At 54.4% G+C, this 22,149-nt stretch overlaps 8 protein-coding genes across 8 annotated transcripts; 2 read left to right on the top strand and 6 right to left on the bottom strand.

Annotated features, from left to right (window-relative positions):
- Positions 1–304: 304 nt before the first annotated feature.
- Positions 305–1,158, bottom strand: CLUP02_05507 (uncharacterized protein; the record flags this gene model as incomplete). The annotated part of the gene is made up of 2 exons (XM_049284514.1): positions 305–819; positions 927–1,158. The coding sequence occupies 2 exons, from the start codon at positions 1,156–1,158 to the stop codon at positions 305–307; spliced, it is 747 nt and encodes a 248-aa protein (XP_049141657.1).
- A 351-nt stretch (positions 1,159–1,509) lies between these two features.
- Positions 1,510–1,918, bottom strand: CLUP02_05506 (uncharacterized protein; the record flags this gene model as incomplete). The annotated part of the gene is made up of 3 exons (XM_049284513.1): positions 1,510–1,668; positions 1,735–1,773; positions 1,814–1,918. The coding sequence occupies 3 exons, from the start codon at positions 1,916–1,918 to the stop codon at positions 1,510–1,512; spliced, it is 303 nt and encodes a 100-aa protein (XP_049141656.1).
- Positions 1,919–3,580: 1,662 nt separating this feature from the next.
- CLUP02_05505 (uncharacterized protein) lies at positions 3,581–4,256 on the bottom strand (the record flags this gene model as incomplete). Its single annotated transcript, XM_049284512.1, has 6 exons — positions 3,581–3,622; positions 3,698–3,722; positions 3,781–3,862; positions 3,932–3,999; positions 4,054–4,119; positions 4,189–4,256. The coding sequence occupies 6 exons, from the start codon at positions 4,254–4,256 to the stop codon at positions 3,581–3,583; spliced, it is 351 nt and encodes a 116-aa protein (XP_049141655.1).
- Positions 4,257–6,228: 1,972 nt separating this feature from the next.
- CLUP02_05504 (uncharacterized protein) lies at positions 6,229–7,062 on the top strand (the record flags this gene model as incomplete). Its single annotated transcript, XM_049284511.1, has 3 exons — positions 6,229–6,832; positions 6,918–6,970; positions 7,036–7,062. The coding sequence occupies 3 exons, from the start codon at positions 6,229–6,231 to the stop codon at positions 7,060–7,062; spliced, it is 684 nt and encodes a 227-aa protein (XP_049141654.1).
- Positions 7,063–7,254: 192 nt separating this feature from the next.
- CLUP02_05503 (KH domain-containing protein) lies at positions 7,255–10,512 on the bottom strand (the record flags this gene model as incomplete). Its single annotated transcript, XM_049284510.1, has 12 exons — positions 7,255–7,279; positions 7,332–7,411; positions 7,445–7,453; positions 7,555–7,643; positions 7,727–7,780; positions 7,846–8,013; positions 8,136–9,015; positions 9,071–9,583; positions 9,664–9,831; positions 9,927–9,981; positions 10,050–10,397; positions 10,454–10,512. The coding sequence occupies 12 exons, from the start codon at positions 10,510–10,512 to the stop codon at positions 7,255–7,257; spliced, it is 2,448 nt and encodes an 815-aa protein (XP_049141653.1).
- Positions 10,513–11,699: 1,187 nt separating this feature from the next.
- Positions 11,700–12,735, top strand: CLUP02_05502 (uncharacterized protein; the record flags this gene model as incomplete). The annotated part of the gene is made up of 2 exons (XM_049284509.1): positions 11,700–11,807; positions 11,860–12,735. 2 exons carry the CDS (start codon positions 11,700–11,702, stop codon positions 12,733–12,735), a joined length of 984 nt encoding a protein of 327 aa, XP_049141652.1.
- Positions 12,736–14,726: 1,991 nt separating this feature from the next.
- Positions 14,727–16,293, bottom strand: CLUP02_05501 (pyridoxal kinase; the record flags this gene model as incomplete). Its single annotated transcript, XM_049284508.1, has 5 exons — positions 14,727–15,330; positions 15,537–15,873; positions 15,990–16,069; positions 16,165–16,175; positions 16,240–16,293. 5 exons carry the CDS (start codon positions 16,291–16,293, stop codon positions 14,727–14,729), a joined length of 1,086 nt encoding a protein of 361 aa, XP_049141651.1.
- A 952-nt stretch (positions 16,294–17,245) lies between these two features.
- CLUP02_05500 (uncharacterized protein) lies at positions 17,246–22,096 on the bottom strand (the record flags this gene model as incomplete). Its single annotated transcript, XM_049284507.1, has 17 exons — positions 17,246–17,263; positions 17,327–17,616; positions 17,684–18,113; positions 18,176–18,219; positions 18,301–18,511; positions 18,596–18,658; positions 18,753–18,904; positions 19,065–19,170; positions 19,318–19,973; positions 20,025–20,476; positions 20,546–21,018; positions 21,083–21,270; positions 21,349–21,397; positions 21,441–21,474; positions 21,663–21,869; positions 21,947–21,972; positions 22,049–22,096. The coding sequence occupies 17 exons, from the start codon at positions 22,094–22,096 to the stop codon at positions 17,246–17,248; spliced, it is 3,447 nt and encodes a 1,148-aa protein (XP_049141650.1).
- Between the last annotated feature and the right edge of the window lie 53 nt (positions 22,097–22,149).

Below are 22,149 nucleotides of genomic sequence, written 5' to 3'. Positions count from 1 at the left end.
TCTTTAGAAACAGACTGAATCGTTCTCTCTCACATTATCAACTAGAAAGGTATCAACCCGTCCCTCGTGATCACCCACGTCCACGGGGACACTGGTATCGAAAACACAGGAAAACGCCATGTGCGGAGGAACCCATTCCTCAAGGCAGTAGTGATACGGAATACCCGAGTTCATTAGCCTTGAAGCCGTGTCACCCGTCTTTTTATCCATTCATGACCAAATATGCACGTTGAAACCCAAAACCAAGCTCAATGCAGTTTTAACAGATGTAGTGAATCCGAGTAAATGCTGCAACGGAGGTTGCTTAGAGAAGGGCAGCAACGGCGAGACCACCGAGGACAGCGAAGACACCAGCAGTAGCCTGGGCACCAGCAGCAACACCAGTAACGGTGGCGATAGCAGAGCGGGTAGCGGTGCCAGTGCTGTTAGTAGCAGGGCGGGTGACGCTGGTGATGGTGGAGGCAGGAGCGCTCAGGGTAGCGGGGGTCGGGACAGCGGTGGTGGAAAGAGCGGCGGTGGAGTTTACGATGACGCTCTCAGACTTGGTGACAGAGGCGGAAGCCGAGGCAGAAGCAGAGGCGGTAGGAGTGACCGAAACGCTGGCAGCGGACAGGGTGACGGTAGCGGTGGGCGAGGAGGAGACAACGGTGGTGGTGCCGGAGGCAGAGCCCTCGCCAGCAATGATGTGGAAGGGGTTGGAGTACTGGAAGTCGACGGTGGGGTTGGACTCAGACTTGACGACCAGGCCGTAGAAGGCGTCCTTGCCGAGAGTGCTGGGGATGGTCCAGGTGTACTTTCCAGCAGAGTTGGGGATGCCGGCTGAGAGCGTGTTAGTTCTCCTTCCTGATCTCATCGCGAATTGGCTACCGGGAGGATGGTAGATATCTCCATCACGTCCCACACAGCCAGGTGACTTGTATACTTACAGGCAATGTCCTGAAGAGGAATCTGGGTGTTCTGGGTAGCACCACCGATCAGGCTGATGGAGACGGTGACGTCCTTGAAGGCATCGGGGGCAGTCCACTCGATGGTGTAGGAGGTACCAGCGTTGATCTTCTCGTTGGGAGTGGGCTTCGTGACGGGGTCGAAGTTGGCGTTCTGGGCCAGGGCGGAGGCAGCGAAGGCCAGGAAGGCAGCGGCGGAGATCTTGAACTGCATTTTGATGGATTGAGTCGACGAGGTCGTTTGAGTGTTGGAGAGGTGTTGATTAGAAGTTAGGTCTAAAATAAAAAAGACTGAAAAGGTCCAGGAACGAGCGACTGGAAGTTCGAAAGTGAGAAGGTTGGTTTTGGAAAAAGGGAGAATGAAGTGTCTATGCGACGGGTTAATGAATGACTATATTTAAAAGAGTGTCAGGCTGAAGCCAGATGATGAGACGCACAACGGCACGGGGTAAAGTGACTGGGACTTGGGTTGAGGGTAAGGAGGGAAAGAGGAAAGAGAAGGAAAGAGCAGACGACGACAGGAGGGATAGGAAAAGAAGAGGAGGTGAGGTGAGCATGACCCCTGCTAGTACTGCACCCCGAGGGTGAGGGTGGTGAGGTGAACCGTGAGTGCTCCGGGCGCGCGGCAAGGGGGTGCAAGGCAATGGCCCATGGCTTCCTTCCTCCTCTCTTCCATGGTCTGGGGGGTCCCATTGACATTGACATTCAGCGAAAATACCAGGTTCTACGGGTGTAGACAGAGAGAGGGGTGAGTCGGGGACATCCTGACCCAATTAGGCAAGGTACACACGATGGCCTCATGGGCATCACATTGGGAGGGAGCGAAAACCTGGAGAGGCACAGGCACAGGCTGTGACGAAGTAAGGCACAGAAGGGGGAAGCCCAGCAAAGTTGGGCGCAATGTTCCCGCCGTCTGGTGAAGTTGTGCATGCCATCGTCGCAATTGTCAACTGCGCCGCCGACAGCGCAGACATGGGTGTGGAAATTAAAAACGAGATTACCCCGTTCTGATTGGGTGGAATCATCTAAGCCAGGGGGTGTGGGCCATTGAATTTCCCTGGCGCAGGTACCTAGGGCCTAGAGGCAGGCACCTCCTTCCCGACTGCAACTTCCTCCATTCTCATGTAAGACAGGTACGTACCTGCACCTGAGGACTCGAAGGACCACCCAACCAGCCGACCTCAGTTCTTTCCATCTCTAACCCAAGGTCAGGTAACGCTCCATTTATTTGACCGCGGCGTGAATTGAAGCGCGTACGTAGATTTCTACGCAGTAAGGGTTCCCACTGACAATTCGTGGAGCTGCAGCCTGACGGCATTACACTATTGGCATCTTCTGCAAGAAGAGTGCCACTGGGTGCCACAATGCGGCGCGGATACTCTCCCAATTGCAAAGTAACTTTCCCACTCAGTGCAAGGAACAGATCACAACCGAACAGGGCTGAGCCAACGCGATTTCCGCTTCCTGCTCAGTGGACCGCGATTTCACCCAATGAAGCGACCAGCGCAGCACCTCGCAGGCTCCTAGGTAACCCACTCGTCCCATTCCAGGGGGTGACGAGACGTCGAGATCTCCCGCAACCCACTTGCTTCCGAAGCTGCTCCCATTTGCAGGCGGACACTTTTTTTTTTTGTGTGCAGTGGTTCGCCTCAAGGCAACAGTACCACCTCCGAGGCAATCAAAGCTTTCGGCAACTTCGAATTCGCTTCGTCTTGCAACTCTTGCTCGCATCCATTTCGAAATGCCCCATGTTACGGATACTCACCCATCTCACGCGAGGCCTCGAAACGGAATGGCTACGTTTCCCAACAGCCGGGATAGGGCGGAACCTAGTGTACGAAGCACGGTGTAAGCTCTGGAAACTTGGAAACAAACATCAAGCCTCGAGTACCACTTCACGCACGAGGCCAGCCTAGCCTAGGCCGCCAACAAGAGCCAAGTTTCGGGCATGGCGTGCTAGCCAAGGTACATCGAGGAAGAGATGCTTCGAGGCGGAGCAGCATTGTTGACTTGACCTCCAACCAAAGCCTGGAGACAACTGGAAGAAGTCAAGAACCAAGACGGGGTTGCGGCCAGCAGTTCCAACCGCTAAATCGACCCTCACAAGGTAGGTAGCTTTACCCACATACCTCTATGCTCTGGCGGTCTCGCCCCTCGAGGGAATTTCCCCGGCCATCTATCTGTACGGGTGTGGTCAACAAACCTGCTACGCTGACATAAATACTCATTATTATCCAATTTCCAGCGGTCATTGTTGGTGGTGTCTCGCTCCCGATGAGCCCACACATGGCTCAGATGATGCGACGTTCTGCTACAGCGTGTTCCATCTACTGACGAGAGAGCGTTTAAGCTAATTAATTACCTTAACGGGGATCTCGAAATAGACACTGCTGATTGCTCAGTCACATCTCTTCGTTGGTACGTACCGACAGGAGCAGACACGGCCACTGCAAGGAACGAGGAAACGGTTCATGGGATCGCCTGACTTGGCACCAGCCGCTGCCGCCAACTCTCCATCCCTCAGCTTTCGCCGACACCTATGCCATCCACCTGGCACCAGTCCGTCTCTCATCCGTCTCCTTTTCACCGCAGTGCTAGGTGGCGGACTACCATCGGCCTGGCGTCAAAGCGGCCACTTAAATTTGCCATGCCGCATCCTCTAGTCTGTGCTTCATACTCTAGTGGTCAACCAGGGGAAGAGACGTTTGGAGATCCCCCCCCCCGAGGACCCGAAGTGACGATACATCATGCACAAAAGGATCTTTTGTGTCCTCGGCCCTTCCAGAACCACACGAAGGAGCGACACTAGCTGCCAAGCGAGAGCATACACGCTCACAATCCAGCGAGAAAATTCGAATCAGTAATGTGTCCGATTGATCCATTTTGCAGCTGGAAATCCGTTGCCACCTTGAGTTGGCCTTGCGAGTTAATTCACATCACAGATAAAGCGGATCCAACCAAATCAATTACTTGACGAAGCATCCAACTCTGGATTTGAGATGTCGCAATCACGGAACACCAGACAGTCTCCCCGCTGGCAATTGCTTTTCTACCCCTGCCACTTGGAGTCTGGAGACATTTCCATTTCCACGCCGATGACGACTCACACCCTTGTTTGCGGAATGTGAGGACATCGTGGACCTGGGGCAGCTTGAATGCAGCACGGAGGGGCGGACTGGGCCTCAGCTTCGCGCAATGGTTAACCCAACGTCCTCCACTTTAAACCAGCTGCTCCAATCTAGACCTCGGACAGAAGCCGATGGGCGCTGTGAAGTTGAACTCGGCTATCTCGTAGCTTTGCGAAAACACCATCTCTTCGAAGACATCTCATATGATGGCTCGATTACGAACCTCAGCCCTCGCAATGACTTCCAGCTTGCAGTCTTCCGCCCCGTCTCTGCATAATCCGATGTTCTGCATTCACCACTGTCACAACCCAATTTTGGACCCAAGGAACGACTCGTCCGACGCATCGGGTCGGCCGTCAGCAAGGTCCCCATCGCTTGCGTCCCTTGTCAGAGTTTCAACACCAAACTCTATTACCCATAGTCAATTAGCTAACGACCCAGCAAGCAAGACCCATCCACAACGAGTCGCAAACCGTGGAACCCAAGTCATGGAGGCATTGACTGGCAGGACATCTGAAGCTGAGAAGCCCCTTGACCTGCCACTACATTCAAGCGACGTCATGGGCCAATGGCAGCAAATTCGACAGCGACAGAAATAGTCTCTGCGTAGGTGGGCTCGCACATATCTAACTGAGGCCATTTTCAAAGACACCTAGACCTTGAAAACGCATGCTAGGTTGTGGTTCTTGTAGCACGCTCGACAGCCGTTGACGAGTTTGCTTTTTCTCTGCAACTCTACGATGCAGTCAGCGTGCCTAGCAGCTCGAATACGGCCGAGGACGGACCACTGGTTTTTCGGCTACGTGCAGTCAAGTGGCACAGCGATAGCGCTCACTGCGAGATCTGGTGTCACAAGACCGCCTTTATGCATTCCAGTTAGTGTGGTCAAGGACTGCCTGTCGTTCTTTTCCCGCGACAATGCAGGCGGTGCTAGCGAGCAAGCTTCGCATGCGTGTAGTGGTGCCACGATGCTGGGGCTCTCGCACAACGTTGCTTGTCATTCAGTGACTACCGAGTGACGGTGAGGAAGGGTGTAGCATCGTGGTCCACACGAGTCAACCTTGTAAGCTTCCTGCAGGTTAAGAAACTGGTTGCGACATCGAAAGCCACACCAAAAAGCCTTTTATTGATTTCACCTCAGCCCTAAGTCAACTTGCGATGCCCGAAAGACAGCATTCAGCAAACCTGGGCGCGCCTGGGCAAGCACGGTACTTTCTCCCACCCCCATGTAAGGAAAGCGCAAGCCAGCCAGCCCACTGCCGATGAGGAGAAGCAATCGTCGGAATGGTGGCATTCCTGTGCCTCACCCTTTCGTGGTTTCAAGGCCAGACAACTTCTGAGCCGGGTCTCAACCGTTGGAATGCCCTGCCCACAAGAAGGTGCGCTATTACTAGCGTCAAGCTATGATCAGACTTGGGGTGTTTTTTCCATTCGATGTCATCATCTGCACGAAGAATGCACATGGGAGCAAGTGCCGCTCAGGATCATCTAGGTTGGCCACGCGCCCGAGATTCATCACCGCCGTCGCTGGGCGGAGGTTCCGTGGAACTGGAGCGAGCGGGAGTGGATCCGGCCGGCCTCTACTGGTGCGGAGCCCGATGCATGGCTGTCCCGTCCGTCATTTCAACTCCCGCTCTTTTTCTTCAGCAATCCGATCAAAGCCCGTGGGCCTGTCTTTCCCGGCTCCTGTTAATCCCTTGGTAGAGAACATGCACACCTACCGGGCTTGAGGAACCGGCAGAAGACATGCCGCAATGTGGCTTGCGACATTCGCAAACTTAGAGACTTGTGTCACCAGAAGCTTCGCCCTGCGGTGCGGAGTAGAACCGCACCACACCACGTGACCTATACGTCCCGATGCGGCCGGATGGAAGTGCAACGTCCCGCCTCGAATGTAGAACCTTGTAGAAGGTGCTCGTACTTCGTGACGAAGTCAATCACTTGTTGATTGCAGGAAACCCAAAGTCGTGAATAGCATCATAACTGTCCAAGATATAAAGTCCCACTCAACCCCGGGGAAACAGTTACATATCCGAAGTGTCTTCGAGGACCTGATACCTATCTCACACACCTATCTCACACACCTCACCCCTCTTCCACCTCCATCAATCATCCCAACCATTCTACATTCTCCAAAGTCAACCGGATCAAAAACAATGGCCTCCTCCGCCCCAGTTACAGAATTCATAACCTTCACCTTCAAAAACCACGACACCTCGCCCCCCTCCCAACCGCCCGCAGCCTGGTCCGACGTAACCTCGACCCTCAAATCCGTGCCCGGCGTAGACGCCCTCTACACGGGCACTCAGCTCGAGGACCCATCCAAAACAGTCCTGGTCATCGAGTGGGCCTCCCCGGACGCCTTCTCCGCCTTTGCCTCGTCCGAGGCCTACATGCCCTGGTTCGCCTCCCTCAAAGCCGTCGTCGCCGCCTCCTCGCCCGTCTTCTACAAGGTCCCCCTTCTCTCCGCGAACCAGGACCCGCCGTCCGTTGTCCTCCGCGCGCCGTGCACAGAGGTCTTTGTAGCGTACGGCGTAGAACCCGAGTTCGCGGGCAAGACGGCCGAGTTTGCCAAAGGGTTGGCGGAGGGGCGGGCGAGCGTCGTCGGGTATCACAGGCACGCGTACGGCGAGATCTCGACGCCCCTTGCCGTGGACGCCGCCTCCGGAGGCGGGGACGGGGAGAAGGGCCCTGCTGTGACGCTCTTGTTGGGATGGGATAGTAAGCAGGCTCACCTCGACGCCAAAGCCAAGGCTGGACGTAAGTTTGGTCAACATTAACCCCCTGCCGAGGGAGGTTTTCCCACGTAGGCTCTAGCAAGAAAGCTGACTGAGTTTGTTTACAGCCATATCTGATAACATTCACTTGCTGAGATCAGGCCGCAAGGACATTTCCATGGTATGTTGTTGTCGAGGCCATCGATATCTTTTTACTTGCCTGCATCACTGACTGACGATGAACAGTATCACGTAAATCTGAAGCAAATCTGAGGACCGAATATACTGAATGCTAGTTCCATGTGAAAGTTTGTTCCTTGGAAGGAGAAAGCTACCAGGATGGGATGACTACGATTACGTACTGTACCTTTATGATGGGATTACGATGAGACGAGATGTGTAATATACTTTTGTGCCCCAACCACCGTCTATCAACACGATATCCTGTGTGCAAACTTGTGCGGCTTACTTCTGATCCGAGGCAGGATTGCTGCGCGTCATCAGCACGTGCAAATTGAATGTCAACACTTACCGTCTCCTACGTCCATCTCATGAATTCCGAGTTGTGGATGCGTCTCAGCCCCAGCCAGCAAACTTCGTCACTGCCGCCTTCGTCCGATGCCTATTGGGAATCGATTAGCAATCTCATTCTCACGAGGCCAAACTATCAGTGTCCACTGTGACCTCGTCTCCTGCGCCAAGGCGCGGGCAAGAAAAAGAATTGATCTGCTCCTCAACCAGACGAGATATGCGCGCGTGTCATACGGCAGGTAGAGAGAATGTAGTAGGGCAGAGTGCACGAATGTATGTGGTAGAGTTGATCAGGACGATGTTGGGGAACGGGTCACGATATTCTAGGGGTCAAGGCTGTCATAACCGTCAGGGCTGTGTGAGTGAGGGTGATAGGACGACAAGCAGGGCCGAACAGGGCGGCGACCGATGGGGCGCGCGACGGTGATAGTGATGAGAGTGGGCAGGAAGTCAAGATGTGCTGGAGAATGGATGAAGTAAAAGAGAGTAGTGCACTATTAAAAGTAGTACCTCCTCTAAAAGCACCTTTGATCTGCCGAAGCTGATCGAGACCAGTCCCCCTTTCCAGATGTAGCCGGGGTCTCGCGGCGTAGATGTCGCTAGAGACCAATCCGATATCCCCCAAACACGGCGATGATGTTTCGCGAAAGAAAAGAAACTGTGCCATTCCGCCCGAAATTTTGGTTTGCCGAACTAAAATTTGATAGTCAGTAAAGTCATGAACGTCGTCAACGCTAGATCCGGTGTTTTTCCGATTCTGTTGTACTTGTTAGCACTTTGCTCGACCCTGCTGACCTTGGCCTCAATCTACTTACCAAGACGAGAGTAGAGCATGTAAAGCGCCATCCTGTTGCACTCCTCTGTGCCCGTGATTGTGACCAGGCGTTCGTTGCTGTTGTCTTGCGGCTCGTTGATCTTAATCACACTACCGCTGATCTGGCGTATTTCGTTGATCTTTTGCCCGCCCTTTCCGATGATGGCTCCAACCATATCATTAGGGATGTAGATCTGCTGGGTCAAAGGCGCGCCTGGCATGGCTCCTCCGTGAACGGGCTGAGCTGGGTGAGCGCCGTGAGGTTGAGGCATGGCAGCACCTGCGTGGGGTTGCATAGGAGCAGCGGCGCCATAGCCGCCAGCCTGCGCCGCACCGTAGTGAATGGGCATGGCCGGGTTGGGCTGGGCTGCCTGGTGAGGGTAGGGCTGCGCGCCGTACGGAGCAGCTGGCAGGCCGTGATGTTGGGCGCGAGCGTCGTGTCTGCGGTTGTAGTTATCGCGGTTACCGTAGTTGCCAGTGGTTGGCTGCGGGCTGTATGGGACAACTTGCATGCCGCCAGGGACAACGCCAGCGGGGCCACCACTCCTTGTCGCATATGCGGAGGCAGCAGGTCCACCGAACCGGTCATTCAGCTGCTCTAGCAGGGTGCTGCCGACGTAGTATGTAGCGATGTGAACCGCGTCAGCAACACCCATAACCACCAGCGAACGCTCGGTCGACAGAGGCAGGCAGGAGTCGGACGCGTTAAGCCTTGCACCGGAAGCCTCCTGGATCTCGCGGATACGAGCGCCGCCCTTTCCGATGATGGAACCGATCAAGATGTGAGGGATGAGCAGGCGCAGAGGGTACGTCTTTGACTGGGCACTGGATGGCTCGGCCAGAGGCTCATTGTTGAGAGTCCGAATGATGAGACCGAAGGCCTATTCGACTGGGTTAGCTACGACTCCTCTGGGCAAGAGCGATTCAGTTACAAACCTTTGCAGCAGCATCGACAACGCCGCTAACGGTTAAGATGCGCTCAACGGCCCCCTTTTGGTAATCGCTGACGGTGCACTTGGCACCCGACATCTTGCGAATGTTTGACACATTTTCTCCACCCTTTCCAATGACGGTGGCAGCTTCCGGGCTGGAAATGACAGCGCGAATGTGAATCCAATCTCTCTCATCGTGACTTGCCGAGGGCGTGGAGGTCGCGGGAACGGAGCCGGCAACGGAGCTCTGGATAGGCTTCGTCTCGGAACCTTCGGCGCCAGTCTCAGACTTTGTATCAGCGCCGTTGGTCTTGTCGGCACCGTTCACATCCGTGGATGGGATGGTAGTTGCGTCGAGTGGCTGCGCCATCTCAACCTCCTCATCACTCTTCAGTATTTTGTCCAAGGCTGGGCGCTTCGCGTCGGGCTGGTCGTTGCTACGCGAAGGGGACGAGGTCTCCTCGAGGGGGCGCTTGGCCGAGTTGGCGGGTTGGGTGGGCGACGCGGACATGATGGGCTAGTTGTTAATGTCTCACACAAGTTTTCGCAATTCCGTGTATGTTCAAGAAGAGCTTGTTTGTATTCGACTATCTACACCACAACGGTTTTCAAAGGAAAACGGGCTGGTGTAGTGGCGTAGTCGGGATCGGGTTCAGAGAATGTCTCTTCGGTGAAGTGGCTTTGATCGTGCAGGATAAAGGTCGTAGGGTAGACAGAGATCGTGAAGTTGAAAGATCGGGATGTGGGTTCAGGATGACTCCTATCCTATCAGGTTCGAGGTGACTTCCGAAATCGTGAGAATCGCAAAGATACTCAGGTCAAGCGGAGGGAAGGCGAGGCTGGGCGATGAGGCAGCGGACGGGCAGGAAGAAGGTGGATGATGGAAAAGAGGTAGAGAAGGTGGGAGGGAAGGAGCTGATGATTGACAAAGGTTGTATCTGGGAGGCGATTCGGATGCAGAAGCTCAAACCTTTCTTCCGAACAGTCCAAGCTGCGATGTATCGCGACGTGGTATCAAGTCTGCAAGCAGAGCTTTGATGTTTCTTTGCGTGAGGTTCCTTGTCTCCTTGAAGCTTGTCGAGCTGTTAAGCAACGAAACGATGATGGCAACGCGCCGACCGTCAAGCCAGAGTAGTCGGACCTGGATAGCTTTTGGAAGCGACACGTGAGAGGGAAGCGAAACTGTGGGGGACCGATGCGCTGCGCCGTTGGAAAAACACAACCCACCAAAAGCTTTCGACAAACGAGGAGAGAGACGAAGAGGCGAGTCGGTGATTAAAAGAGATGGGGAGAGAAAACCGTGCAGGGCAAACAGATGGGTTGGAAGGGGGCTCCGGATGTCTCGAAGAGGTTTGAGAAACGGGATGGGAAGGCAAGATATTCTCACGCTTTCTCCTCAGAACAAGCAGCGCAAGTGCCAGCGCGGCGCCAATGCCAGGAGCCCATCGGTGCCCGCCTAGGGGCAAGGGCCAGTACAGTGTCTGAATTCGATGCACGGCCTCTACATTGACGCAGCCAGTGCCTTTGCCTCATTTGCGGCCTGGCCTCGACAAGTCTCCACTCTGCACCAGAAAAAGAGAGGTATCCACACAGTGAGAGACGATACCTTTCCGGCAGATTAAGCAACATGGGGGAGAAGGTGGCCCCCGCTCCGGAGGTGCCTAACGTACCTTCCGCAGCGTGAGGTGCGCAACCAGCTGGTCCTTCTGGTACTCTGATGCCGTACGGATACCTGTGTGCCTTCCCACCTATGTGCCTATGCTGGGGATTGGATGTTTCATTGGGCAGATCCATGCAGCGAGCCGCACAGTGTTTGCTATTTCGTGTGCATTTCCTCCGCACATCTCCCGCAGACTAATTGACCAAAGGAAAAAGGTGCGGGAGGGAAATGGAAGCTGCGCCTTGCGCCTTGCGACCGACCCTGCCTCCAACGCGGTGCTCTGCATTGTTTCCAATGCAAGGGGATGCTCCCATCGGCACCAACACACCTCCTGCACACCATACTCCGTACGGGGTATTACAGAGTACACAAAGCGAACCGGCACAACGTCACGACACGTCTCGCCAATGTGAGAGAGATAGGCATCGATTGCTTTTCAACAAGTTTCCTCGTCGCTGCCAGTGTCATCGTTATGAGCAGCCACAGCCCTACCGACGACTAAAACAATTCCTTCTTTAATCCAGTCCACCGAGTCAGGAATCGCGATTGACAGCGCGCCAGACTGCTTGACAGCCAAGACAGAGCCATCATCTGTGCAAGTCGCGGACTGTCTGCGCCCCCGGAAATCTTGATAGCACCCGACACACAGTGACACCTCGTATGAAACAAGCAGAGACGATCTAGCGCCCGAAGTCGCCTTAATTATTCTGACAAGGATCGAATCAGACGCTCGACACCATTGGACGTGCCCATTGCTCCGACGGGCCGTGAGCTTAGGACGGATTGAAGACCTGCGCGTGCTACCGTTGCTTGAAGTGTTTCGTTTCCTCCGGGAAACCCTCTCGAGGTCGCGTGCGCCATTCTATCTGATATTTGCACCGTGTCGCCAAAATACCGGATTGTTTGGCCTGTATCAGGGACATACAACAACACACAGCAGCCTCTCACTTTGAGCGACCGCTTTCAGCACAGCATGGACGAAACACCCCGTCCCGTCAGCGATAGGTACACCTTGAGCCTGGATCAGAGCTTGCGAGAACTCCAAGAGAAGATTGAGCAATACCGGGAAGAGCTTGCCGCAGTATGCATCCTAATTTATGCTCGTTGAGTTCTATAAGTTAATACGTGAACAGCTTCAACGAAATGCCAACTCAAGCCAGAATGTTCCTGGACCAGGACAAGAACCTTATGAAGTCATGAGAGGCGCTTTCGAGCAAGTTGCCAGCACGCCTCCCTTCGTACCTTTCTCGGAATCCGTTCTACCCGCGCTACTTGCCCTGCGAACGACTCATCAGACCGTTGTTGAGTCCCAAGACTATCTGACGAGTCAAGGAGCCACTTTCGATCAGACCAAACGCAGGCTCGAAGTTGAGCAGGCGAATTTGTCTGACCAGAAAACCCTCCAGCAGAGTTTGGAGAAGCGAGTTCTGTTTCTCAAAGACGAGGCCGAATCTAGGATGGAATTGACGCCCGAACAGGCAGCCAAGAAAAGACTGGACGAACTGAGGCAAAAGAAGAAGCGTTACGACAAGGAGACAACCAAGCTACTCAAAGCTTTGAGAAACTTCATTGACGGTCACCTGGGAGGTCAACTAGCTGCGGAAGACCTCGGCGGACCTGTCGTGGGCGACATGATGGAAATTGATTCGGATCAACTCGGTGCTGGTTTCAACGCCCAGGGCCGACCTGTCAAAGTCAAATCCAATGTGGACGAGGATAAACGACAACGACGCCTCGAGGAAGTTTGGGGTTTATCCCAAGAGGATGCCGGCCGCGGAAAAGGCAATACGGACGAGGCAGCGGCTGCTGGTCGCGAGATGCGCGATCTTACAGAACAGCTTCTGAATCAACATGCTGAAGCAGCTGGCGATAGCACTGCGGCGTACGTTAAGCTCTCAAAGGAAACAGCAGCGGCGCGATTCCTCGTCAGGTCCAAGGTCGCGCAGTTCCATCCTAGGGACGCGACTAGGCTCAAGCTCATTGATTTTGGAAGAGAGCTTGACGACTAGCAGGGCTTGATCTGCCGCACATCCGTGCGAGTGTGACTGCGACGCAGTCGGCGCAGATCCCCCGTGTGGAGATGGCCAACCAGGCAATCAAATGAAATTTTCACGATAGCATGTCTACCCTGGGCCTTGCAATGTCAGAGAAAAGCTCCTGTTGTTAAGCGTTGAGTCTCTTGACTCAGGGCACGCAGTTCTCATAGGCTCACTGGGGCCATTGCAGTGTACAAGTGAGGCTCCGATGTTCACAGTGCGCGCTCGTTTTCGATAGTGCGTCACAGTGTATGCGATTAACTCTACACTTGCCTCCGGGTCTGGGTAAAACGGAAAAAAAAAAGTTGGTGTCCAGATTGGCACCTTGGCGTACGAAGCATGCGTCTGAAGCATCTCCTTCCGCCCTCGTCAATGCAAGAAATCAGTATGGAGAATCGACAGACTTTTGAGATTTCGAGCCTTTCTTTCAGGAGGGGTTCACAAGGCAACTCTGAGGCTATCTGATTCTCCTGAGAGAGATCGTCGCAAGATGAATGAACTCTGCCATGCCATGAGGTAGCTTATGCCCTTGCATGCTACCTTAAGTCGGATGACGACCTCTTCATAGTACGGAGTACTCCGTACTTGATATGTAAATGGGCAATTGGCATCTCTGGTTCTGATTGGTCAATTGCTCTGCCGCGTCCTGACGCGTCTCGCGCGACACCGCCAGAGTGCAGACGGTGGGAGAGTGTCCACTGACAACCCGGCAGTGGAAAACTCCAGCAGAGCAGGCACCTAGCTTGTCGATTCAAAGGAGTAGACTCTCGCTCAGCATTCGACTCCCCACTTTGCTCTAGCCCAGAATTCAAACGGCGAAAAGGTAAACTCTACTCTGTAGTCTTTACATCCCCTAACGTTTCTCTCAACCCAAAATGACCTCTTCTGAACCCGTCGCCGCACAACAGCAGCAGTCCGATCCTCCCGCCAAGCGAGTCAAGACCTCCTCCAACGACGCCCCCGTCCCCGCCGCCATGGAGCCCTGCCCACCTCTTCAGATCAAGAAGCTCTCCGACAAGGCTCGCCTGCCGACCCGCGGCAGCTTGTTCGCCGCCGGCTACGACCTCTACGCAGCAAAGGTCACCACCATCCCGGCCCGCGGCAAGGCCATGGTCGACACCGACATTGCCATCTCTGTCCCCGCTGGCACCTGTATGTGTTGAGACCTCTCCTGTTGACAGCTAGCTCCTCAAGAGCTTCCCCCTTCTTGGCACTTGTAGTCATGGCGATATACTGACCACACTTTCTCGTACACTATAGACGGCCGCGTTGCTCCCCGCTCTGGCCTCGCCTCCAAGAACTTCATCGACACCGGCGCCGGCGTCATCGACGCCGACTACCGCGGCCAGGTCAAGGTCCTCCTCTTCAACCACGCCGACACCGATTTTGAGGTCGCTGAGGGCGACCGCATCGCCCAGCTCATCATCGAGCGCATCTTCACTCCCGAGGTCGTTGAGGTCGCCGAGCTCGAGGAGAGCGTGCGCGGCGCTGGCGGGTTCGGCAGCACCGGCGTTTCTCTTGCGCAGTAGATACGGTAGCGTTTGGTAGGTTCGATAGGGAGGCCTCGCGCTATGGCTTACAAGACATTGAGCTCACGGGGATGAACCAACCGATGCCATCACATCACCATGGGAACGATACAAAAGTTATGGATTTCTTATAGAACTGGAAATGGACGAATAATGACAAATGCTACGACCACCACGATGTGCCTTTTTCTAGTCCTGATCCACAGGCCGTCTCTACATGCAGGTGACATTTATCTACCCAAGCACGCTTACTTTCAAATCTATGAACCAGCAAAGGAACACCACACAAAAGCGCCTTTCCAAAACCAAACACGCCTCTATAGGTCTTTCTCTCTCTCTTCCCCGTCGTAAAGATTTCGAACCACGCCCCCCCCCCCCCCCGGTCCCCTCCAAACCCCTGACTCTCTGACCCCTATCGTCCAAGGGGAGCACCCTCTACAACCTTCTCGCTCTCAACTCCACAGTCGGCTCCCGCAAGCTCGCAAGGTTCCTCACGAGCTTCAGCTCGGCGCTCTTGCTCTTGAGCAGGTGAAGCTTCGTCCTCCCTTCCTCCGTCTCCGCCAAGGCGTCCCCGCCAGCGGCCGCGACGACCTCCTGCATCCCGCGCGCCGTCTGCGTGAGGACCTCGTGCATGCTCGCCAGCACCATCTCCGCCGCCTTGGCGAGGGGCAGGTCCAGCGCGTCGACCTCGTCGCCGCTGAGCCAGGATTCGCGGTCCTTGAGCTGCTGCTGGTCCTCGCTGTTGGCGCTGGCAGCGATGACGGCCTCGCGCATGCGCACCGTCATGAGGGCGGCAAACATGTCGCCCGTGCCGGAGAAGTAGGCGTCGATGGCGGGGAAGACAATCTTGAAGAGGCGCGGCTCGCCGGTGGAGGGCGACATGCTGGAGCCGACGACGGAGAGGTGGGAGGGCGGGTGGTCAGGCGAGGCGAGGGAGACGGAGGTGATTACGACGTGGGGGATGCGGTACTTTGTGTGCAGGGCGCGGATGGCGGTTTGGAGCGTCTGCATGTCGGTGATTTTGACGCCCGAGAGGAGCCTTGGTGTTTTCCCGTTCGTCAGTCTTTTTTGTCTTGTGGTCTCTGTTGTGCGTGTGAAAGAGGGGTTTGACGTTTCCTTCTTCATATGAGGGTTCTTTCACCGGGGGGGGGGGGAAGGAAAAGACGCCGAGGTGCTGTGGATATCTGACCATTTACACAAGAAGGGGAGGGGGGAAAGGAGACAAAGAGAGGATAGAAAACATACTCGGCCTCAAATTGGTTGGGGAGAATCAAGTCGGCGTGCTCGACGAGGCTCTGATACGCGGGCACGACCTCCTCGGCGACGTACAGCTTCCCGTTGTCGCCCATGACGGGGTCCAGGACCCAGAAGAAGCCGCCCGGCGTCCCCGCGGCGGCCTGCTTCCGCTTGAGCTCCTTTGCGATATCGCCGACGGCCACGACGGCCTCGGCGCCGGGGATGTAGCCCGAGAGCATCATGTCAAAGTCGTCTAGGTACGACTGCTTGAGCCCCTCAAAGAGGTCCCGGATCTCCTGGGCGGACACCCTTGTCCCCTTCCATTGTCTGTAGCCTGTGTGATTGCCTATCGTTTTTTGAGAGAGTGTGTGTTAGCAAAGTAATACCTATGATAATGGGGAGGAAGGGAAGGGAAGTCAGTCATGGAGAGAGGGAGGAGAGAGTGGAAGGAGGAGGCCATACTGAACTGGACGGTGTTGAGAGCCGCGACATCGCAGCCAAGGGACTGCAGTGTGAAGACGGCGATTTTGTTTCCTACATTTCTGCGAGAGGCTGTCAGACCCGCGGTCCAACACTCTGCTTATCGAAACGCCTAGCGCACATGGGGCGTATGTGAAAGGGCGCGACACAAACTCACCCGGACACAACCTGTATCGGACCGTCAGTCACACATCTCGGTCGAGGTTGTGAGAGCTCAGAGAAAAAGCCTTACATGACTGGCGACGGCCAGGACGCGTGTATCGGGGATCGGGAGTTCCACCGTCATGATCCTGTTGCGAGACTTGTGACGTCTCAGGAACAACACTTTATTGCTTGCTCAAAATGCGTGGTTATGGTATACTGTAGGTATGTTTTACTGAAGGCGTGTGTATGTAGTTTCTCAGATCTCAAAAGTCGGTTATCGGCGGGATGCTTTATCGGGAAAGATGCCGATGCGCGGAACGATTACAGTTGCTGGACAATGAGAAGGAGTGTTGCGTTGAAGAATGGTGCGGAAATAAGACAAACAAACTCGATGCGTTGTGAAACAAAAATCTGGGCAAAGTGAGAGGTCCTGTATTGGCGCAATTACCCGGATGTCTATCTATTCCGGAGATATCTCTTGGTCTCGTGTGAAGACAAGAGAGAGAGGTAATAGATGGGAGTGACTAAGTGAGATTAGAAAGGATCCAAACGGGTGTAATGCGGTTCCAGGTTCTTCCACTTGGTTAGCTTCGCAATTCCCGCTCTGGCAGTGGCTCTTGCTCTGACTCTGACGTTGCGACGGCCGATGACCGCCCAGCCCGATGTGACATTTCCAGGGAAAAAATCGACCCCGCCAAAAAAACCAAAGGGCGCATCGAAGAACCCCGCACTAGCCCGAGATTGGAAAGCTCTGACGGCAAGGTAGCTAGCTCGCCTCATTGCAGCTGCTCTCAGCTGGCGCACTCTTTCAATTGAGAGAATCCAGTAAAGGACTGGACTCGATGAATGGCGAGCACACTAGGTATCAAAGTCATGGACCCATGGTCTCATATGTAAGGTAGGCGGAAACAGTTATTTCATTATCTTTCGTGGTCCCAAAAAGTGCTTTTTGCTCTTCCTTCACCAACGTATTGCGTATCTTCTCTAGAACATGCAAAACTCAATCCAGAGTGAAAAAGGACAGGCCCTTTGCCCCGTCCATGATCCCGTACAACGCCAGCAATATCAACTTCATTCCGTCGTTAATCGCCGATTTACTCCTCGTCACCAATCTAGGATGCACGTTAGCTTTTTGTCTTGATGGTGTTGAGTGTCATGCAAGAGACTAGACTTACCTTCGGCGCCAGGTAGAAGCGCAGGTAGCTGGAGCCCGACAGAGCGTACTCGACAAGCAGCGGTACCTCGTTCGAGAGGCAGATCTTGACTTGCTTGGAAATTGCGGCGGCCTTGCAGAAGTTGACGAGGTACTTGAGAGAGAAGGTCAGGGAGACGGGCTCAGAGAGCTCAATTTCGACGTTGTTTTCGGGCTTGTCCACGTTGGTGTGGCTTCGCAGGGTGACGGATCCATTGCCAATGTCACCGCTGGCAGCGAATTTGACACCGTCCTTGCTCGCGTCGATCGTAACTGTACGCGGCAGCAAGTTAGAATTTGTATTTTCAAAAAAGTGTTTAGAAGGGACAGCGCTGCCTACCCGACTCGCTCATTGCGATCAAGTCCGCGCAGATGCGTCTGAACTCGCTGCTCGGCATGGTGATAGTGGAGGCGTAGTCCGTCTCGGGAATACCCAGGTGCTCCTGGTCAATGTCCATCAACTTGAGGTCGTACTCGCTGATACGGTCGTTGGCTGAGCTCTCGAAGAGGATGTTCAGGCTGTCGGGGGCATCCTCAGCCTTGAGCGTCAGGATGTCGTCGCCTTGGGCGGCGCGGAGGACCTTGGTCAAGGAGCCAAGGTTGACGCCGAGCGCAATGTTGCGGTCGCAGCGGAAGGGACAAAAAGCCTCGGCCTTGAGAGCCATGGAGACCAAAGCAACGTGGGAGTTGTCCATGGCCTGAAGCATGATGCCGGAGTCATTGCAGTCGAAGTTGCAGTCCTGAACGAGATCCTTGATGGCGTCGACAACCTGGGCAGGTTAGTCACAGAACCAGCAGCCATGGCTATCAAACCAAGCTAGGAAAGAATTACCTTCTTCAGGATATCGGCCTGGTCGAGTCTGGCTTCCAACATCTCTGCGAAATGTCAGCGTCATGCACTTGGATCGAAAACTGGGAGGATCGTGGAAGAAAGAAAAAAAATAGTGCGGATGGTACGACGTACTGGCTGATTATATGTTTGTGAAAAGAATAAGAGCAGAGGGGTATCTTCGGGTATCAAGGAAGCGGAAGGGAAGGCACAGAGGTGATGGTGAGCTGTTGTGAAAGTTGAGATCGTCAAGTCTGTGGTTGAGGGGTTGATGAAGGGTGGAAGGTCTTGTCGCGGAAAGCACTTTAATGGGCAAACACGGTCGCGCGTCGTAGTGGGCTGGCGAGGGAACGACGCGTCAAGCGTTAAATAGGGCTCAACGCCAACAACGCGCGGGGGGGGGGGGCAGGAACACTCACTCACAGGCACGCCAGCCAGCGTCCGCTCCGTCTTTGATCGCTGACGGATGGCTCGTGCACCGTTCACCTACGTATCCTTGGAAGGACAAGCGAGCAGCCTGCCAGGCGCATTTTGCCCTCCTGAGATAGCAGCTGGCCCGGGCTCACCGAGCTCTCTCCACTTCGCCAGGGGTGTACGTTGATGCTCCAAGCCCCTGAATTGTGGCTCCCCCTTTCTTCTCCCTGACGACCGGGCTTCTTTGTTCAAGCTCCGGATGGCAACCGTTGGATATAAGCAATGAAAACGGCACAAAACACTGGAGTTGTTGCAACCCTGTGTGGCTGGTGAAGATGTAAACAAAACAAAGTACAGATCAAACCATAGGGCTATTGATTTCTCTCGCTTTTAGTTCCCTAGTAGATACTAACTTTTTTTGCTTGTAGTACTTAAAGTAGTCTCCAGAGATTATCTGGCCCGATCTCTGAGCCTGCACCAGATGTCATGCTGGGCATGAGTGCCATTATACAATACAAATGGGTCAACTGGAAGCGATCGATACCTCCCATCCGGATTCCCTGAAATCCCCTTCTATATGCATCCTAAGTGCGAATGTGTTTGCAGAGATTATGTATCAGAAACCAAGAACAGAAAAGGAAAACGAAGATTCAAATGACTGTGATTAGCTGAATCGTTGCACCAGAACGCCATGTCCGTCATCAAATGTCATGTCCTCATCACATCGAAACAATGCGTGATGGATTCGTCCCGGTTCGTGGGCGGGGCCGGAGGTTGATGACCATCTCAAGTTCCTTGAGCATGCCTCTGTTGGCATCCGCCTTTTCTTTGGCGATCTCTCGTTTCTCCCGGTCTTCTCTCATCTTGACGATGCGCTCGTCTCTCGTCAATAAGCTGCGGGGCCGGAACGGCTTAGCGACCGCCTCAAATATCTCCTCCGTGTCGGGCTCTCCTGTGCTGCTAAAGTCTAAGCTTGAGGGGGACTCTCCGTTCAAAGCTTTGAGGGCTTCGGCTGCTCCGCCTCCTTCATCAACTGTCGTGAGCCCACTGAGAGAGCTGGTCGGAGACAGCAGTGTGCTCATGGAAGAAAGTCGCTTTTCGTTCCGGTCGATACCCAGAGCGAGTGCCGCTTTGCCTTCCTCCCAGGCCTGCATCAGTATCTTCAGGTCAGCTCCTATGGACTCATACTGTGACATGAGGTTGGATCCGAGCTCGGAAATGTCGTCAGACTCATTGAGGCTTCTGTCAGACTCCTCCCTTAACAGCGTCAATTTAGCCTGTAAGCCGCGAATACCGCTGGACAAAGAGTTCAGTTTCCGTAATTGTGATCTCCATCTCTCACGACCAGGTGTTAATGGCATCTTTGGAGTTGGCGGTGGTGGGAATGCTTGCGAACGTTAGTCAACACGCCTTATAGTGAGATAAAAAGATCACTTACACTCCTCATCGCTCAGAAGTCTTTTCAGGTTGTCGAATGCCCTCTGGGTGACCGTATTGAGAGTGCGCACCGCTTCTACTGTGGTAGTCCATTTCAAGAGGTCGTCGCTCTCACCGCTCGCGTCCAGGGCCAACAATGCACACAAGAACATCTTCCGGATGGTGTGAAACCGTGCGGCGAGGATCTTGAGCGTCCTCAAAGACTCGGTGTCCTCAAACTCATCCTCCTTGAAGCCTTGCTGGGCATCGGACATGTCGAAATCGCTGATATCGTAAATGTCGTAGTACTTCTCGAGGTCGAGTTGTTCCGAGAACCCTTTCACTACCGCCACGGTCTGATCGTATGCGGGAATGACATCCGCGAAGCACGCCCTCAGAGCCCTGCGGAGCCGCACGCACTTGCGAGTCTGTGAGCGATCCTCTATGCGGCTGATGGGCGGAAGAGGCGCACTCCTAAAGTTTGTGTCAGCGCATCACGGACTTTCTCGCCAGCTACTGGGCCAGAGGAGAAATTGAACTTACAGACGGTAACCTCTGGAAACAAGTTCCACCTCTTGCACCAGAGCAATCGCTGCGCCAGTCGCGCTGTCGAATTCCTGAGAGTTTGAAACAAATGCAGTGACCTCTGACAGTGCTTGGAGCCGTCTGTACCTCAGCCATTGTCTACGCATAAACACATGGGCGATCCCTGCAGCGATCACAAAAACCAACAGAATGACGAAAGTGCGCCGTTTGCTCAATGGCCCTGTTCCTGCAAGCCAGTTGATCGAGACGACGAGAGCCAATGCCCCTAGAACGACGACGACCGCGCTCGTTGAATCCAGCAACTTGTCGGCCGGGTTTCCGTCAATGGCCATATCGGCGGACCGGGATGATGCATGGTTCTGGGATAATATGGAGTGCCCACTCAATAGCTGGGACGCGATAATAGTATAGCGAAATTGCTCAAGGAATTTGGAGTTGTCGGCTCGGTCAATCCTGGATGCTACCGCGGTCTGGAAAGGACACACATCAGTAATTTCCCCATGTGCCAACAGATAGGGGATTTACAATGCGCACCGAATAGCTGAGTCTGTAAGACTTGTCGGAGGCCGCTTTGGTAGGTATGTCGACTCTGAGGGGATTATTGCGGAATCTCGACCTAACCATCGGCCGACCTGTCGGCGCGAACTCAGGGCTCGAAGGAGGCGACACATCGTAGGTTGGATCGTCGTGCGCCCATCCTGCCTGCTCCTCTTCGCCTTCGTCTACAGCATGCGCGCAGATTATCAGTGGGCGAGCTCAATGGCATGACGGGTGTTCGCCTATGAGGAAGTTGCACTCACCACGAAGATACTCTGCGAGCGGCGACTGGTCAAACACAACAGGCTCCATCTAGCGACCTGGCAAGTATCGAGGAGGCACCTGCAAGCAGCACGGCCATCTGTCGCCCCAAGTCGTCGCGTTGGCCGCTGCGTAGTGGGATCGTGAACGGTTTGAGGGGTGGTGAGATGTTTTGGTCGACTAATATTTAAAAGACTCAAGGGAAAGGCAAAATATGAGCAAACGCTGCTCTCTAGTAGGCAGACGGTGCTTCGGGGGATATATACGGATTGTATGTACGGAGTACGGATACGTATTGTGATTGCGGAGGGCTCACCAGGGGGGAAGGGAGAGTTCGCTCAAAGCGCCGACCCGAGAGTGACCAGCCCGCTCGCGAATGGGGAAGGAAACTGGACCCCTGTAACCGATTAAGGTGCTAGGGGTACAAAGTCGGAACCTCGGTGGGGTGGTTGCATATGATCTGCCCCAGCTAACGGAGCGTTCTAACGGTGTCGCGGTGAGGTTTTGCGCACCGAGAATGTGGCTTGTGCATCACGTATTGCGTACCTGGGGATTATTATTTGCATATTTTTTATTTTGGTACATTGGATGGGACGACACGGGGCGGAGCCGAGACCGACATGACTCTCCACCCACCGATCTGGGGACACTAACGCAAGATTGGATAGGCAGGTAGGTAGGGAGTCTGGAAAATTATCATACCGTGAACCGATCTCCAACTTTCCTTCGCGGGATTAGGTAAGGAATCATAGTGAGCCAGTGACCTGCCAAAACCCCAACGGACCATACCTTATTCGATTGGA

Source organism: Colletotrichum lupini, chromosome 3, assembly GCF_023278565.1.
Source record: "Colletotrichum lupini chromosome 3, complete sequence".
NCBI classification, from domain to species: Eukaryota; Fungi; Ascomycota; class Sordariomycetes; order Glomerellales; family Glomerellaceae; genus Colletotrichum; species Colletotrichum lupini.
This window is presented reverse-complemented; position numbering and strand designations above follow the sequence as displayed.